General features: G+C 64.1%; 1 protein-coding gene across 1 annotated transcript in view; it reads left to right on the top strand.

Annotated features, from left to right (window-relative positions):
• Positions 1-1550: 1550 nt before the first annotated feature.
• GSE1 (Gse1 coiled-coil protein) overlaps positions 1551-15924 on the top strand; it is a gene marked incomplete at both ends in the record, with an annotated part of 82240 nt that continues 67866 nt past the window's right edge. The window contains one exon of the mRNA XM_084257748.1: positions 1551-1587. Within this exon, the coding sequence (XP_084113874.1) occupies positions 1551-1587 (37 nt within the window). The remainder of the gene's footprint in view (positions 1588-15924) is intronic.

Below are 15924 nucleotides of genomic sequence, written 5' to 3'. Positions count from 1 at the left end.
GCCGGCGCTGATGAGGGCTGCGCGCCCGCGAGCACGGCCGCCGGCGGGCGCGATGGCACCAAGCACTCGGTTCCACTTGCCGCGGGGCCGCGGGGGCGGGGGGGCGCGCGGGGGGAGCAGCCGCGCGCCCCAGGAGCTCGCCCGGGGCTGGGCCGGCGGGTGCCGTTTCCGCAGCCCCGTGTGGGTTTCACAAAGGGCGGCCCGGAGCCCCGGGGGCACGGTTTGGGGGCGCCTCCCCCCGCGCCCCCCCCCCCCCGGTCCCGGCGGCGAGCGGGCTCCCGCTCCCGCAGCTGTCAGACGTGGGTGGGGAGGGAGGGCGGCCAGGGCGCGGGGCTGGGCAGCCGGAGGGGGCCCGGGGCGCCCGCGGCCCCGCTCGGGAGCAGAGCCGGCACCCCGCCGCCCGCGGCAGCGCCGCCCCGGGGCGGGCGCGGGGCGCCAGCTCGGCCCCCGGGCCGGGCCGGCGGCCGCGCGGGGGGCCGCGCGCAAGTGAAACTATTATGCGCGCCCCGCGGAGCGCGCGGCTCCCGGAGGACGGCGCGCAGCGACGGAAGGAGCCGCCTGCAGCCGCGCGCCGCGGCGCCCCTACCCTTTCGCTTTCATTAGGGGAGACAAATCTGCTGTCAGGCGGCCAGCTCTCCAATTTACCGATAATGATTCTTGCATGAAAATTGATCGCGGGGCCCTCGCCGCCGCGCGCCGCCCGCTCCGGCCCGGCCCGCGCCCCCGCGAGGCCGCGCGCCCGCCGCGCCCCCGCCCGGCCCGGAGTCCGCCGCGGGACGCCGGCCCCGCCGCCCCGGGAGGAGGTGGGGTGTCGCGGGGGAGGGGCGCGGCCTGCCGCTCCTGCGGGGACGCGCCGGCGCCGCGCCTCCATCGACGAGGAGACGCTCCCCCCGGTCCTCGTCGGCTGTTGGGGTATTAATTCCCCGCGCCCCGCGCCCGCGCCCTCCCCCCGCCGGCGGCCGAGGGGAAACGAAAACAAAGCCGGCTTCTCCCTGGCAACCGGCGGCCCCCCCGCCCGCGGCCCCCCCGGGCCCCTGCGCGCCGCGCGGCTGGAAACAGGTCTCTTGACCCTCGCCCTTGACATTCGGCGGCTGAATGGGGGCGCCCGCTGCTCGCGCGCCCCGGGGCCGCCGCGCCCGCGCCCCGCCGCCCGCCGCCTCGCCAATGAGTAATCCCCGAAGAGCTTAACCCCCCAATTTCATCACCCGCGGCTCCCCCTCTATTTTCCTCGCGCAGCCCTCCGCGCTCCCGCCCGCCTCCCCCGCGCGCCCCCCTCCTTTTTTATTTGCATCTCAAGTCCAAAAGGCAGGATCCACCCGCGGCGCAGGCACCGGCGCCGAGCTCGGCGGGCCTGGCCGTCGCTGCCCGGGACCTGCGGCCGGGGCGCCCGGGCGCCCTCCAGGACCCGGCGGGGCCCCCGCGGCCGGCGCCTCATTGTTCGGACCCTTCCGGGCCGGGGCTCGCGCGGCGCTGCCCGCCTCCCCGCCGGGCTCGGGGCTCGCCCCCCGCTCTCCGTCCCGCGCCGGCCGCGATGGGATTCTAGCCCCACCATGTTCGGACTGAAGCCGCCGCTGTATTACTTACCAGGTAAGCGGCCGCCCGCGCGCCCGGCCCCACCGCGCCCCCGGCCCCGCGCCCCCCGGCGGGCCCCCGCGCCCCCGCGGGCGCGCGCCCCCCACGCCCCCCGCGGCGGGGGGCGCCCGCGGGGTGTGCGCTACGTGCGCGGGGCGCCCCGGCCCCCGCCGCCCCCCGCGCCCCCCGCCCCCGCCGCCCGCCGCCCGCCGGGGCTGCGCGTCTCGCTCCTTTTGTCTGCCCGGGGCCGGCTCCGCGGCGGCGGCGCGGCGAGCGGCGGGGCGCCCCGGCCTCCCCGGGCGAGCCGGCCGCGGGTGTGAAGTTACTTTCCCGCAGGCCGCCCCGGCCGGGTCGCGGGCGCCCCCACCCCGCCCGGCCCGGCCCGGCCCGGCCCGGCCCGGCTCGCCCGCCTGCGCTCCGGCCGGCCCCGCGCGCGGTCTCCGCTCGGGCGCGCCCCCCGCCCCCCCGCCCCCCCCGCCCCCCCCGCCCCCCTTCCTGCCGGGATTCCCTGGAAGGTTCTGTGCCTGCCGAGGGGGGGGCGCCGGCCGCGGGGCTTCCTGTCCCCGAACCTCCGCGCTGACAGCCGGGCCTGCAACTTTCTGTTTCGGGCGAGCGCGCGGCGCGGGCGGCTGGGGGGGGGTGGCGGCAGGAGCTGGGGAGCCCCTCCTGAGTGCGCTTCATTTGGACTTTGCGGCCTCGAGCACCGTGACGTGGGGGCGAGAACGGAAGCCGCCCGCCAGGGATCCCTGGCCGGGGTGCTGGGGGCGCCCCCCCCCCGCGCCCCCGGGGGCCGCGTGACCCGCGGGTCGGGAAGGCAGGTCTGGGGTGACCGCGTGTTCTAGGAATGAGCTGTTTGTTTTCCCTTCCTCGGAGAGTTCGCCTTCCCGGGTTGACACGGTTCCTATGGAAGTGGGGGCGCCGGCGGGCCTGGGGGCGGGGCGCGGGGCGCTGCCGGGCAGGGGGGGACGCTGCCGCCGCAGGCTGGTTTCCACAGTTCTGCTGAGGACGGTGCGCTGCGGGGTGGGCTTTGGTTTTTCCCTCCAGTTCCGCCGCCCGTCACTGCTGCTGCCGAGGCTCCCCGCGCCGGGGCTCCCCGCGCCGGGGCTCCTGGGGGAGCCGGGGGCTGCACGGGGCCTGGACACCCGCGCCCCGCTGGCTCTGGCCCGGCCCCCTGAGCCTCCAGCGAGCTGCCGCAGCAAGGGCCGGCGAGCAGGGGAGGGCAAGGCAGGGAGGACCTGTGGGCGGTGTGGCTTGTGTCCACTTCCCCTGGCCCAGCGTCGGTGGGGGCTCCAGGGCGCCCGCCCCCCCAGGGACGAGCAGGCCTGCCTCTCCCCGTTGGGAGGAAAGAGGAAGCTTTTTCAGGGTCTCCACTTGCTTCGGGGTCTCTTTTTTTCTCTGCTGCCTGGAATGCAGATTCCTAAGACGAAGGCAGGTGCCCCTCTGGGGTCCGCACTGCCCTGCGCAGATCTGAGCTTCCTCTGACCCCGGAACCCCAACTTACAAAGGGCCGAGTCTGACCAGCCCCGGGCGGCTGGGAGCCTCCGCCTGGGGAGGTGCCCCGGCCTTGCCCTGCGGCTGTGGCCGGCGGCCTGGCCCCGGCCTTGGCCCGGGCCTGGGAGCTGCCGGGGAGCGGGGCAGCCCCTCCTGCTGTCTCTGCTGCGCCTCCCCGGCGCTCGCCCGCCTGGAGACGCTCAGTGCCAGTTTGTGGCAAAATGAATCTTCCTAAGTGCAGGGCGGCTCAGAGCACAGGTGTTTGTAATCTACACCCCACTTCACCTGCCATCGGTGGTGGCTGGCACACACTCGCTGTCAGGTGACCGTGTTCTGTTTACACTGGGCGCCTCGGAAAGGAAAGGAGGAAGTGGCAGGCTGGGAAACTCAAGGCCGGGCAGGGAAATCAGTCCTAGCTGGTGTCAAGCCCCGGGGCAGGAGGGTGAGGTCCTCGGGGCCGCCCGGGTCGGGGAGCAGAGTACAGGGTCAGGCAGGCTGGTCCCTGCGGCCGAGCTTAGTCTCCACTACTTTTTTTTTTCTTTTTTAAGCCCCCCTCCCTCCGCCTGGGGTTGCTGCTTTGTCATTTCAGTGTAAGACTGTCGCTGCCTAGCTGGGAGCAAGGATGGCCAGTGGGGTGGCCGCTTCGGCGACGCATCTTCCGTGGTGGGGGCTGTGGTCACGTGACTACCTGGGTAGCTCCCTGGACCTCCGTGGCCCCCCCTGCAAGTCCCCTGCAGGAACCCTCCTGAAATCTGGACACCATCTGCCCACTTCACAGAGGAGCAAAGCGAGGCTCCCGGGACTTGCCGTGCTGGGCACTAGGCACTAGGCAGGTGGAGCCAGCTGCTGCCCTCAGGCTGGAGCGGGAAGGCCTCTGCAGCCTTAGGTGACAGTCGGAGCTGGGGCGCCCAGGGGCCGGTGGGACCCGTGGTCTGTCCCCAAGCTAGCTCTGTTGCGGCGTCTGTAAGCGCAGGGAGCCCAGGCCCAGAGCCCGCCCAGCAGTTATTCCCCAGGGACTTTGCCTACGGCTGGCGTCGGGAGCCAGGCAGGCCTTGTGGTTTCAAGCCCCACTTCTGCTCAGCGCCATGTGTGGGTGACCGCAGGTCTCTGCACTCAGTTTTCCCGCTTGTGAAATGGAGTCCATAAGTGTATCTTCCTCGGTATCAGTGGAAGGCGGGGGCTGGGGATCCACGGCCGCCCCCACCCCGTTTTTGTAAATAAAAATTTTATCGGAACGCAGCCACGCCCATTCTTTTATGTCCTGTCCACGGCGGCTTTGCTGCTCCAACAGCAAAGTTGGGTTCTTGGCGACAAGGCCTGCCGAGGCTAGAATATTTATTATCTGGCCCTTTACGAGGAAAGTTTGCCAACCTCTGTGGAAAGGATTAGATGAGTGGATCCCTGCAAGACAGGGCTGGGGCCGAGGACGCGCACGCTTAGCAAGTGAGCACTGTAATCATTCCTAAGGCAGGACTGTTGTAGAAAAATCACAGGACTTGGTGTTTGAGCCAGGACTTGAACTCCGGCCTGTGGGGGTGGGGTGGGGGAGAGGGACGATGACACCTGCAGAGGGACCCTTGGTGGCCGCGGGAGCAGGAGGCAGGCATGTGAGAAGGGAACTGGGGGCCAGCGGGTGGGTCTCCTCCTTCCTCCGTCGCTAAATATGTGATGCCTCTTCTCGAACTTCACTCCTGTGCTGAGGGCGCGCCTGGTTACAGCCTTGCTTGAACTCCACCAGACGTGAGCGCCAGCAGGCCGGGGCTGCGTGTTTCCTTCACGTTCTGCTCGGTGCTAGGCAAATGCCAACAATAAGAAAAATGAAAATAATAAGGAGGAAGAGGTAGCCGTGGCCCCCTCTTGACACAGCTCCCCTCCCTCACCAGCAAACATGTTAATTTAATCCTTGGCCTGACTCTGGGAGGTGGGGCTACGTTTATCCCACTTGACAGCAGAGGAAACTGAGGCACCGAGAGATTGAGGTCACACAGGCAGTAAATGGCACAGCCGGGCTTTGACCCCGGGCAGTCTGGCTCCAGAGTCCCTGCTTAATAAATATTTGTTGAACGAGCGAGAGAGGGAATTGGCCGTTGGTGTTGGCGGCGGCGCCCTGCCGGCCCCCTTATCTTGTTCCTGGAGTTCGTGAGGGACGGGCTCCTCAGCTGTCAGCTGACCCCACCCGGCCCCACGCTGAACTCTGGGTGACCCATCTTCCCCTCGATTTACTGTCCACTGCTGGGAAGGACGCGCTGGACTCCAGCGAGGAGACTGAGGCCCAGAGAGGGCTGGGACTTGGCCCAGAGCCACACAGCCTACTGCGGCTGCTCTCGGAGAATCTGGGTCCCTCGGAGCACCTCTCCTGCCCCAGCTGCCTCCCAAGGGTCAGCTTGGCCTGGGCCTCTCTAAATAGCCTCTGTGGGCTGTCCATAGACTGGGGCTCCCCCCAACCCCAAGAAGTGAGCTGGACGCTAGCGGCCTATGGGGAGCTGCCTGGATTTTATTCCAGAAAACCCCAGTGTGAGGGTGGCTATGGGTCTCCCTCAGGCCTCCCTGTGTGGGGGGAGCCGCTGGAGGGGCCCAGACCAGAACTGTGGGCCCAGGCCCCGGAGTCTTCTAGCCTCTGACGGGCTGTCCGTAGACTTCCCCTAGGAGCCGGAATGGGAGTGGGTGTCGGCTGCAGCCAGCTATGACTGGCTCAGGCCCAGCGCCTGGTGTGGTGGGAAGACCCTGGGCCCGAAGGCAGCCGTGGCTCGGGGGCAGGCTTCGGAGCCACCCAGGCCTGCTCTGGGGGGCAGGTCTGCCTAATGGGATCTGCGTCCAATAAAAGGACAACATTGCTATTTCAGTTGTGATTGAGAAAGCTGCTTATTTACAGCTCAGAAACTCAGCGGGGACAAGCATTTCGGCTCCCATCTAGCACTTTCCAGGCAGTCACTAATTAATCTTCCGATACCCCTGAGAAATGAGGAGGGGCCGCCACAGTTCCATCTGTCGGCTGGGAAAGCCGGGGCCCTTTTGTCCCAGCTGCGCCCAGCCCTTCTCCGAGGGGCCAGGGCTGCTTCCCACCCCCTGCTCAATTTGGTTCTCCGTAGAATTTGCCTGACGTGCGTCCGTGGGTTGCTCCTCCGTGGGTGGGGGCTGATACGGCCCCTTGGAAGCATCCATGCTGCTTCCGGTCTTGACTCCTGGAGCCTGGAGGAGGTTCTGTCATGCTCTGGGTGCAGACAGTCGTCGTGACACTGGGGCGGCCCGTTCTCCGTCTCTGCGGGAGGAAGTGCTGGGTCAGAGGGGCAGCTGCCAGGGCCACCCAGCCGCAGGGCCTGGGCCAGCAGTGGGAGCAAGTGGCTGGACTTGGGCTTCTGTCCCACATCGCGCTCCCCTTGCCCATCTGCCCCTGGACCTTTGCTGAGCATGGACGGGCCGGCCCTGCTGAGCTTCCTCCTCTCCAGCGTCGAACGCGATGGCCGTCCGGTCATCTGGTCTACCCTGGCGTTCTGTGCTAAGAAAGCGGAGGTCAGGAGACTGCGGGACTAGGCTTCTGATTCTGGAAGGGACTTGGGTGAAGCTGGGCTGGCAGAGATGGCTTCATCTACCAGGCATTGTCCTGTCATACTCCATTTTGCAGATCCCTCCCCAGAATGAAGCCTTTTCCCCCCTAAAGTAGCCCTCACAAAGGGCTGTGCGCCCCCTTCCTGGGTCCTCAGCAAAGGGCGCCTTCCTCTGTGTTTGGCATTTCTCTCCTTGGTGGTCTGGCTACACGATCAGCAGAAATTGCCAGGCCGTGGGGGGGGTGGGGGGGGTGGCGATGGGCCAGGGGAGTGCATTAGAAGGGAAGAGGGAATTTGAATTTGGGGGTGAGGGAATAAAAATAGATGCAGTGCTTTTTTTTTTTTTTTTTTTAAGAGCTCCATATAGATTTAAAGTCCTTTTGTTAATCTAGGAACATAAAACTGTGTGATGTATAGCTGGGTTTGCTCGTAAAATTACTAAGTGTGGCGTATTTAGAGCTGTGAAGGCTTGGGGTAAAGGGGGGAAAATCAGTGAGAATTTTTTTTACAAGTCTTTAGGGGAAAATGCCTTTTTCCGGCTTTTTCCCACTGATGCCAGGCCTTCCCCGGCACAAATCAGGATTTGTAGCTGCCCGATTAAAGCTGTGCTGGAGGGGTCGGGGGGTTGGTTGGGCGAGGCCCCCTCTTGTCCTAGACCCTGAGTCCACACAGTCCCCTGCTGAGGCCCCTCTGGAAGCCCACGGCCTTGCAGGCTCGGCGCCTGCCCCGTCTTCTTCCCGCTGGCTCCTAGCGAGACAGGAAGCACCCTCTGACCAGGCCTGGCCTGCTGCCCACTGGGCATTTGGCCACTTGCTTAATGGCCTGTAGGGTTGGGAAGTCACGGAACATTGGACTTGGAAGGGACCGCAGAGGTCAGCCGGCCCAACCCCTCCCACTCTCGGTTTGGTGGTCTCTTTGGGGTCGGGTTCCTGACGGCCAGCTAGGCCTGGCCCGCGCAAACTGGCCTGGTCAGACCTGCTGCGCCACCCTGGGTGGTTAGAATGTTGCTTTTCAAGGGAACACACACACACATCTGACCTCCTTCTGTTCTGGGACACAGAACAAGTCTGTCCCCTCGTAAATAAGACTCCCCAAGCTCGGCCAGATCTGCCCCACAGAGTACTGGGCACTGTGCTGGATTGACCGGGCAGGAGTAGCAAAGGAGGTCTGTGTCTTAGCTGCCAGTCGCTTCAGGCGCCAGATCAGCAAGGACGAAGGGCTCTGGAATCTCCGAGGATCATCCTAGAGGAAATCAAGGATGCCTCCATGGAGGAGGTGGTATTGGAGGTGGACCTTGAAGTGAGAAGGGCAGAGCGGGTGAGGCTGGGCTGAAGGAGGCCAGCATTGTGAGGAGGAGGGCCAAGGATAGTGGCGCTGCACCCAGCGTGTCACGTACACGTTACGTTCACGTGGGCGTGCTGAGCTGGGTGCTGGGCTGCCCCTGCCTTGGGCTGGTGGCAGGGGTGTGGGGTCCAGTAATACAGGACTGTGTGTAGAGTTTTCTGGAGGTGCGGAGAGGAGACTCTTAACTCTGAGGGAAAGCCACCCCCTTCTCTACTGGGGGTCTTGAGAGGGCACAGCACCAGCCCTGCCCTGCTTCTTAGCAGCGCCCTCTGGTGGCAGTGCTGTGGAACCTGCCTTTAGAGAGGCCGGGGTCGCTTGCAGGGGGCCCCCTCCTGAAACCGAGGGTCCTGGACCAGGGCGTGGGGAGGACAGTGGGAGCAGGCAGGCTGGGGCCGGCTGCGGGAGGGGATGCTCTGGCCCTGGCCTTGCTCCGCTGGGTCCCCGGAGGACTCAGGACCCCTTGTCCTCGGGCCCAGCAGGGGGGTGGCAGGGCTTCCCCTCGTCCGGGGTCAGCCAGGCCCCTGGAGATGGTGGCCTTCACACTGGCCTCGCATTGGAGGGTCTTGAATGTCCCAGGCCGGTGACGAGTGAACTTGACTCCAAGCCCTGGGCAGGAATCCAGGACTTTGGAGCGCCTGTGTGTACGCTGTGCCCGGCACAGGGAGCTACAGAGAAGCTCCGGGGCTGCGCCCTGGTGGCACGCCCAGTACAGCAGTGTGCCTATCTTGCATGTCCTGGACACGGGCTCTGGAGAGAAGCATGGCAGGGAGGGCCAGGGTGTCTGGAGCGTGGGTGGAGGCTGACTTATCCAGGAGGCAGAGAGCTGAAGAAAGGGAGGCATTAGCCCTGGCAAGATACCAGGGGAAAGTGCTGGGGGGCGGGGGTCAGGCGCATGCAAAGGCCCTGAGGGCCAAGGATGCCTGTGGCTGCAGGGGCGGGAGCCCCGGAGGAGGCTTGGGGCATGAGGTGGGCTTGGGCCGGCGCCCTGGAGTCGTGGACAGCAGGCCGCAGTGAAGAGGTGGGGTCTGGAGGTGGCGGTGGCTTGGATGGGAAGCACCTTGGTCCCCTGTTTTAGGAAGCGGCTGCCTTGTGGAGGTGGGGGCGCAGCAGAAGCCCCCAAGACTGAGGAGTCCTGGAGCTGGGGTCAGGCAGGGGCCTTGGGTGTCGTGTCCGTGAAGGAGAGTGTGGTGGGCGAGTGCCTATTTGGGCTGGTGGTCTAGGGGCAAAGTGTGGGTGATTCTCAAAGTGGGACCCCAAAGGCAGGGTGTTGGGAACTCCCCAGGCCCCCTGAGGAATCTGTGCTCCAGCCCTCTGGGGCTTCCCCCGCTCGCCCGAGCGTGAGAACCCGGCTGACATCGGCTGAACCATGAGACAGAACCTGGTGACACAGCCGGGAGTTCAGCGCTGGGGGCCGAGCCTTGCAGAGGAGTCCTTGATGAGTAAAGAGCAGGGTAGACAGGGGCCAGGCGGGGCTCCTGGACAGAAGAGGGGCATGGGGCAGGGCCCCAGTCCAGGAGGAGGGGGTGACTTTTTGGATGGTGCAGTGCAACAAGGACTGGGGCACCGCCGGCCTCCGCTCCTGGCTGGTGGGGGGCTCGGCCGGTCAGCAGCCTCCTCTGGGCCTCAGGTGCCGCCTGGCCTGTAAAATGGGGACAGAGGCCTCCTGGGTTGTGGGGAGTCTTGGATTCTGCATGGAGGACGGGGCCTTCCCGAGAGACCTGGGTGAGTTGTTCTGGACTGGGGCAGGGCCAGGGCAGGGCGGGCATTGCCCCTGCGCCCCCGGCGCTAGGCAGGCCAGCGAGCGCTCGAGGGCTTTGCTCAGCCTCCCGAAATGGCTGTCAGCCAGCCGGGCCGTGACAAGACGGCAAGTTGTTAAATAAGTAAAGAGGAAATGGAATCGCGCGAGTAGGTCGCCCTGGCCCTGCGGCGCTGCCCCCCATCAGGTTGGCCTGGACCCTGGGTTTGGTCAGCAGGAGGGTGTCAGACCATCTGCAGTTGGGAATGGAATTATAATGGATTCCTTCCCCACCTCCCACCCCCAGAGGACGCCAGGACACCCTCGGAGCTCAGAGGCAGACGGCACCTTGTCGCTACACCGGCCTTCTTTGAAGCTGCCCGACACTGGTCCCCACCCCCTTGTCACTCTTGTCCTATAATTCATTGAGGATTAGCTTTCAGACCTCCTCGCCAGTCCTAACTTCTGTTGTCTTGGTAACTGTGTCAACCGTTTGCTGGTTTCCCGTGATTATCTGACAAGAGAAAGGGGCAGGCCTGGGGCATGAAAGAGGAGGAGGAGATAGGCCCAGGTCTTAATTGAGCTGCTGGAGGGCTGGGGTGGGGCTGCCTGCGGGGACCACGATGTTGGAGCAGGGGGGAGGCTGGAGGCGGTGGGGGAGGCCAGCTGCCTGGGGGGCAGTTCACACACAGGGTCTCACCTCTGGGAAGGGGGCTGCGGGAGCATCACCTCAGGCCTCCCCGCAGGGGCCCAGCCTGGCCTCTCTGCCCTCCACTTCCTGTTAGGGACACTCCCCTTGCCGCTCATCTCTAGCCACTGCTCGGTACTGACCGGGGCAGGCGGGCCTATGGCGGGAGGCGGTGGCGGGTCCCACGGGGCCAGGACTGCCGGGATGGAGGGGCCTTGGCCAGCACGCGTGTGGTCGGGTTAGCTCGGAGGTGTCCAGGTCAGGTGTCAGGAAGGGCACCCTGGGGCTCGGCCTGGGAAGTCCGGCCGCTGATTGGAACAGTTTGGAGGCCAGATTCTGGAATCATCTGGAGGCCTGTGGATGCGGGCTGTGGGCCGGACCTCGGCTGGGGCTCTCAGTGCCGGTGCCCCAGCGTCTCACCCGGCTTCCCCACCCAGTGGCTCGAGGCGCCACAGGCAGGTGTCCTGGGTCCCCAGGGGGCAGCTTTGGGACCCAGCTCCGGTGTTCCCAGGGCTCCATTCTGGGTGAGAGACTAGCCCACCGGGCTCAGCTGGAGGGGATCCCTCTCCAACGGGACGGGGACGGAAGCTGGGTGCAGGGCCGGCGGGGGCATAGGTGTGTGGAGCTGTTGCCTTTTGGAAAGCGCAGTCTGCTAGGTTCACCCACCTGCCAGCGGGCCGTGACCTGGCCTTTACCAGGGAGAAGTCTCCAGCCTGGTACAGGGCAGCTTCTGAAGTGCCCTGGCAGGTGCCGGGTGGGGCAGCTGAGAGTTCACTCTCGGTCGCCCCGTGAAGCAGTGGGACCCCCACTTTCAGATGCACTAGCCCTGTGAGCCAGGGTGGGCCCTGAGACGAAGGGTGGTGTGCATTTGTCACAGAAAGAAAGACCAGCCCCTCCCCGCATAGTGGGAAGACCGGAGTGCCTTTTGGGGAACTGCTAATGAGCGATGTCTGATTTTTATGAAACTCCCTGGTAAATTATTAATTTGGGCCAGAAATGAAAGTGTGGAACCGGATCGACTCATGAATATTCAGCCTTGACTTCGGCACCAGGGGTTGATAGTGGCTGGAGCAGCCTGCTTGGCTCGTGACCCAGATACGGGCGAGGTATCTGGGGAGGAGGCTGTTGGGAAACCTTCCACTCTCCCTCAGTTTCTTGCTGCATAGATAGGGCTGATAACCCCGCTCGGGAGCACAGAGGCAGGCACGCCAGGCCTGGAGCAGCCTGAGAACTGGGAGCATTAAGTCAGAGATTCCTGGCCCCCCCCCCCCCCCCCCAGTTTCACAACAGCATGATGGAGTGTAACGCCTGCAGGGGTAGGACAGGAAGCTGCCCTGCCTCTGCTCCTCTCTGATAATCCCCTGGGGCGCCAGTGCTGGGGACCCCGAAGGAGGGAGCATCTCCTTCCCGGACACACGGGTTCCAGAGTGTGAGCGTGGTGCAGCGGTGGAGGGCACCCCCAGGGTGAACCTGCGCTGCCTGATGTGTTAGCATTCAGCTGCTCCTGCCGAATCCTCCCCTCCTGGACGGAACCCAGCTTCCTGAAGCCAGGCCAGGCCCTGGGAGCCCTCCCTGCTGCCTTCCCAGCCCGACGGCCGCTGCCCTGCTCAGGCTGGTGCCGCTGCATACTCGCTCCGCTCCGGGCTCCGGGCTCCGGGCTCCGGGCTCCGTGCTCGTGATAAAGCGGGCGCCGGCTCTGTCCTTGCTTCCCTATTATACGGGAAGAGCGCCCGGGAGTGGAACTGAGGACTTAGGAGCCAGGTGGCCCCATTGGACTAGTTATGGAAACACGCTGTGCCTCAGTCTACTCAGGAGTAAAGCGTGGAGGGCGATGTTTTCTGAGCTTACCATGAGAAATCAAAGAATGGGTACATTTGAGTCACTCCGTGGGGCGTCCTGCGCATAGTAGGCGTCCTGCGCATAGTAGGCATGTGGTCGGTGTTGGCCGGCTCCTGGCGGCGGTGACAGCGCCGGGGTCTCATTTCCGTGGCTTGGTTGCTCCCGGACAGGCACCCTCAGGCAAGCCCAGGCTTGCTGCCAGCGGGCACTTGCTGGCGACCCCCTCGCATTTCCCCACTTCTTGGGCAGGCTGTCTTGGGTCTGCTGCAGTGTGGGCGCTGCGGGGACGGCCTCAGGGCCTGGTGGGCCTGGGTGGGTGTCTTAGGATTGTCCATGCCCTCGACCTGGACAGACCCTTTCATAGCTCACCCCTGGAGACCGCCTCAGCGTGGCTCTGGGGCCACTTCCTGCCTGAGCCCAGGTGGGGGCGGGGGTTTCGCTCCCCAGCCTGGCAGAGGACACAGAAAGTGAGGTTTCTGGTGGCTTCCGGGGTTACAGCCAAGTTGCAAACTGTGGCCCCAGGTTCCCAGGCCAAAGGGCCCCCCATTTCCCAGAGACACTGGAGCAGCCGGGTGGGCCTCACAGGCTCTGTGTGAGTTCCAGGCACGCCAGCCAGACCCAGGGCCTCCTCCGGGGGGGCCGAGGGGGTTCTGGACGACCTTGCTGCTTGGTCACGGTCACCCTTCCAGGCCACAGCGTCCGGGAGAGCTTAGACCAGAGCGGGGCTGCCAAGTGTGTGGTTGTGGAGGGAACGCTCTGCGGGAGGGCTGTCCTCGCCCCGACCCACCGCCACCGCGGGCGCCTCTCGGGTCTGGGGTACAATTGACACCTGCTGTGGGACAAAGCCACCGCGCTCGTCAGCCCTGAGACGTTCATGAAAAGCATGCGAGGTTTTATTTGGCTTATTGAAACCAGTAACTCCACCTGCCCAGCTTTTCATCCTGGTTTTGATGCCTTTGACTCAGGCCTCTGTCACCTCCCAGGTGCTGGCTCGAGAGAGGCTGCAGCGGGTCAGACCGGTGGGGTGAGCCCAGTGGCAGGAGCGATAAAGCAAATAGCCTGCAACCAACTTTGTTCTCCTGGCCCTGGTTTGGAAAGAGATGTTGGCTTCTTACAACTGCTGGGGCAGTTCCCAGGCACCTGCTGGGTGCCAGGCCCTGGAGGGCCAGGGAAGATGGAAAGTAAGTCACAGGTCGTGCCTCAGGGGCCCTCTTTGCCACCTGAGGAGGGCAGGCGATCAGCCTGAGTGGACTCCATGCTCTGGGCTTGGGAACGAGGCAGGCCACCCCAGAGCTCACAGAACAGAATGTTCCCATTGGGCTAAAGCAACCTGAGAGGGCTTCCTGTAGAAGGTGGTGTCAGAGGCAGATCCTGAGGAGTTGGTGGTAGGGCTTTGTATTTTCCAGTTTTATTGAGAAGTCATGGACATAATCACTGTATAATTTAAACCTTGGACACAATGACTTGACTCATATACCGTGTGATCCCCACAAGAGGTTCTACTCACGCCCGTCTGCTCACGTACAAGCCAGAGAGAAGAGGAGAAAGGAAGGGAGAGTTGGTGGGCTTAGGGGAGAAGGTGGGGGCATGAAGGTGGCCCGCACTTGGGTGAGCCTGGAACCCCTAAAGGGCAGCCCCTGTCCAGGGGTCCCTGCCCAGCAGGAAGGCTCCGCCTGCAGCCGCGAGGTCGTTGGCATCCTCCCGGAGCCCAGGTGTGCTGATGTGGCCGGTCCAGAGGTCACACTGAAGAGCCACGTGGACCCATGGAAATGTCAAATGAAATGAATTAAAATGAGTCCAAAGTGGGGCTCTGCCTCCGCATCACACCAGCCCTTCTCATGTGCCCCCGGCCACGTGGGACCGGTGGCCGCCATGTTGGGGCTCGTAGGCCCCTCACACCCCCCAGCTGTGGCAAGTTCCAGGGTCTGGGGGCGGCAGCAAGGACCTGGGAAGCTGCTGGGTCTTCTCCGAGAGGTTCTGAGGCGTCTGGAGGGGGTGGTCTCTCCTGCACTGGGGTCGTGGCGACCCCGGGGAGCAGGATTTGACCTGCTATTTGTAACGTGAACACAGGAAGGACAGAGCAGAGGGGCAGCTCCGAGAGCCGTGATGGAGGGCAGGCCGGCCTGGCGGGTGTGGGAGGAGCCGAGAGCGGGACACGTTGGCAGTGAAATGGGGAAGTGAGTTGGAGTGGGGGTGGGGGACAGAAACCACCAAGTGACAGTTTGATGAAGGAAGGCGTGGTTTCCATTGTAGAGCGGCACTGGATTTGGGGACCAGGCCAGCCCTGGAGCACGACAGCCCTAGTGCCTTCTTTGTGCGGGTGCCTCCCCCTTGCCCACACCCCCCGGCCTGAACAGGGTGTCCCCTCAGAGGGTCGCCCAGCTCAGCCTCTCACGCTGTCCATCCCCAGGACACCGTGGGGGTCCGGAGGATGAGCCCCTTCGCTTTATTTTCCAGGCAGGTGGAATGATGTGCCAGGAGCCCAGGGCTGCAAAGAAGCTGGTCCAGGAGCCAGCGGACCTGCCACAGTGCCCGAGGCGCTCCAGCCCTGGGGCCTCAGGGGCATAGTCAGGTGTTGGAGATGACCGGGGAAGGAGTGTGTGAGCCATCCAGGGGGCTTTCTGGCAGGGGGCCTGAGTATGGCTGCTCCAGACAAGCAGGATGAAGCCAGGCCTCCGGGGTGCATGTGGGTGAGGCTGGGATGTCGGAAGCCTGGACTGCAAAGGGGAGGTTTTGCTGTGTTGGAGAGTATAGGGCTTCCGGGAACGGTGGAGCCTCTTATGAAGGATTTATCTGACCTCACCACCCGTGTCAGGCAGGTGCTGTTATCAAAGCCCCATTTGTAGAGAAGGTAAATGAGGCACAGAGAGGTTAAGTGACTTGCTCAAGGTCACACAGCTAGTAAGTGGTGGAGCCGGGGTTTGAACCCCAACATTCTGCTCGCAGAGGCTGTAATGACTCCGAGTTACATTCTCCTAGCGCCAGGATCTTGACACAAAACTGCCTGGGTCACACGCCACCTGGGTGTTTCATCTCTCTGTGCCTCAGCTGTTTTTTTTCTACTGAGCTATAATTCATGGATGATGAATTTACAGTGTGCGACTCAGTGGTTTTTATATATTCTCAAAATCATGCTGCCATCATCACTATCTAGTTCTAGAATATTCTCACCCCAGAAGAAACCAGTCCCCACCCAACCATCCAAGCCCTAGGTAGCCACCAGCTTACTTCCTTCCCCCGTGCATTTGCTTGTCGTTGACAGTTCAAACGAGGTGCATCCCGCTATGTTTTTTGAGGCTTCGTCCATGTTGCAGTGAGTGTGGGGTCTTTGTTCCTTTTCATGACTGAGTAGTATTCCACGCTGCAGTGTGGACAGACCGTGGCTGGTTTTTCTGCTCATCCCTTGCTGGACGAGGGGCGGTTCCTACGGGCTGTTGTGTGTCATGCCGCATGAACACGTGTGCACGGATCCTGGTGTGGACGGATGGCCCATTTCTCCTGGCATGGAGTAGCTGCGCCACGTGCTGGCACCGCCTTTCGCCTTCTGAGGGCTGCCAGCCTGCTCCTAGAGCCTCTGGCATCCTGTGAGAAACAGAGCCATGGCCGATGGGGGGGGGGAGCTACGACATTTCTCTGTCAAGGGTCACATCTTAATTGGAAACTCTAAGGTGCTAAGTGGTGCTTTTAACAACACATCCCCCCAGGGCCAC

Source organism: Talpa europaea, assembly GCF_964194135.1.
Source record: "Talpa europaea genome assembly, chromosome: 16".
Classification (NCBI taxonomy): Eukaryota; Metazoa; Chordata; class Mammalia; order Eulipotyphla; family Talpidae; genus Talpa; species Talpa europaea.
This window is presented reverse-complemented; position numbering and strand designations above follow the sequence as displayed.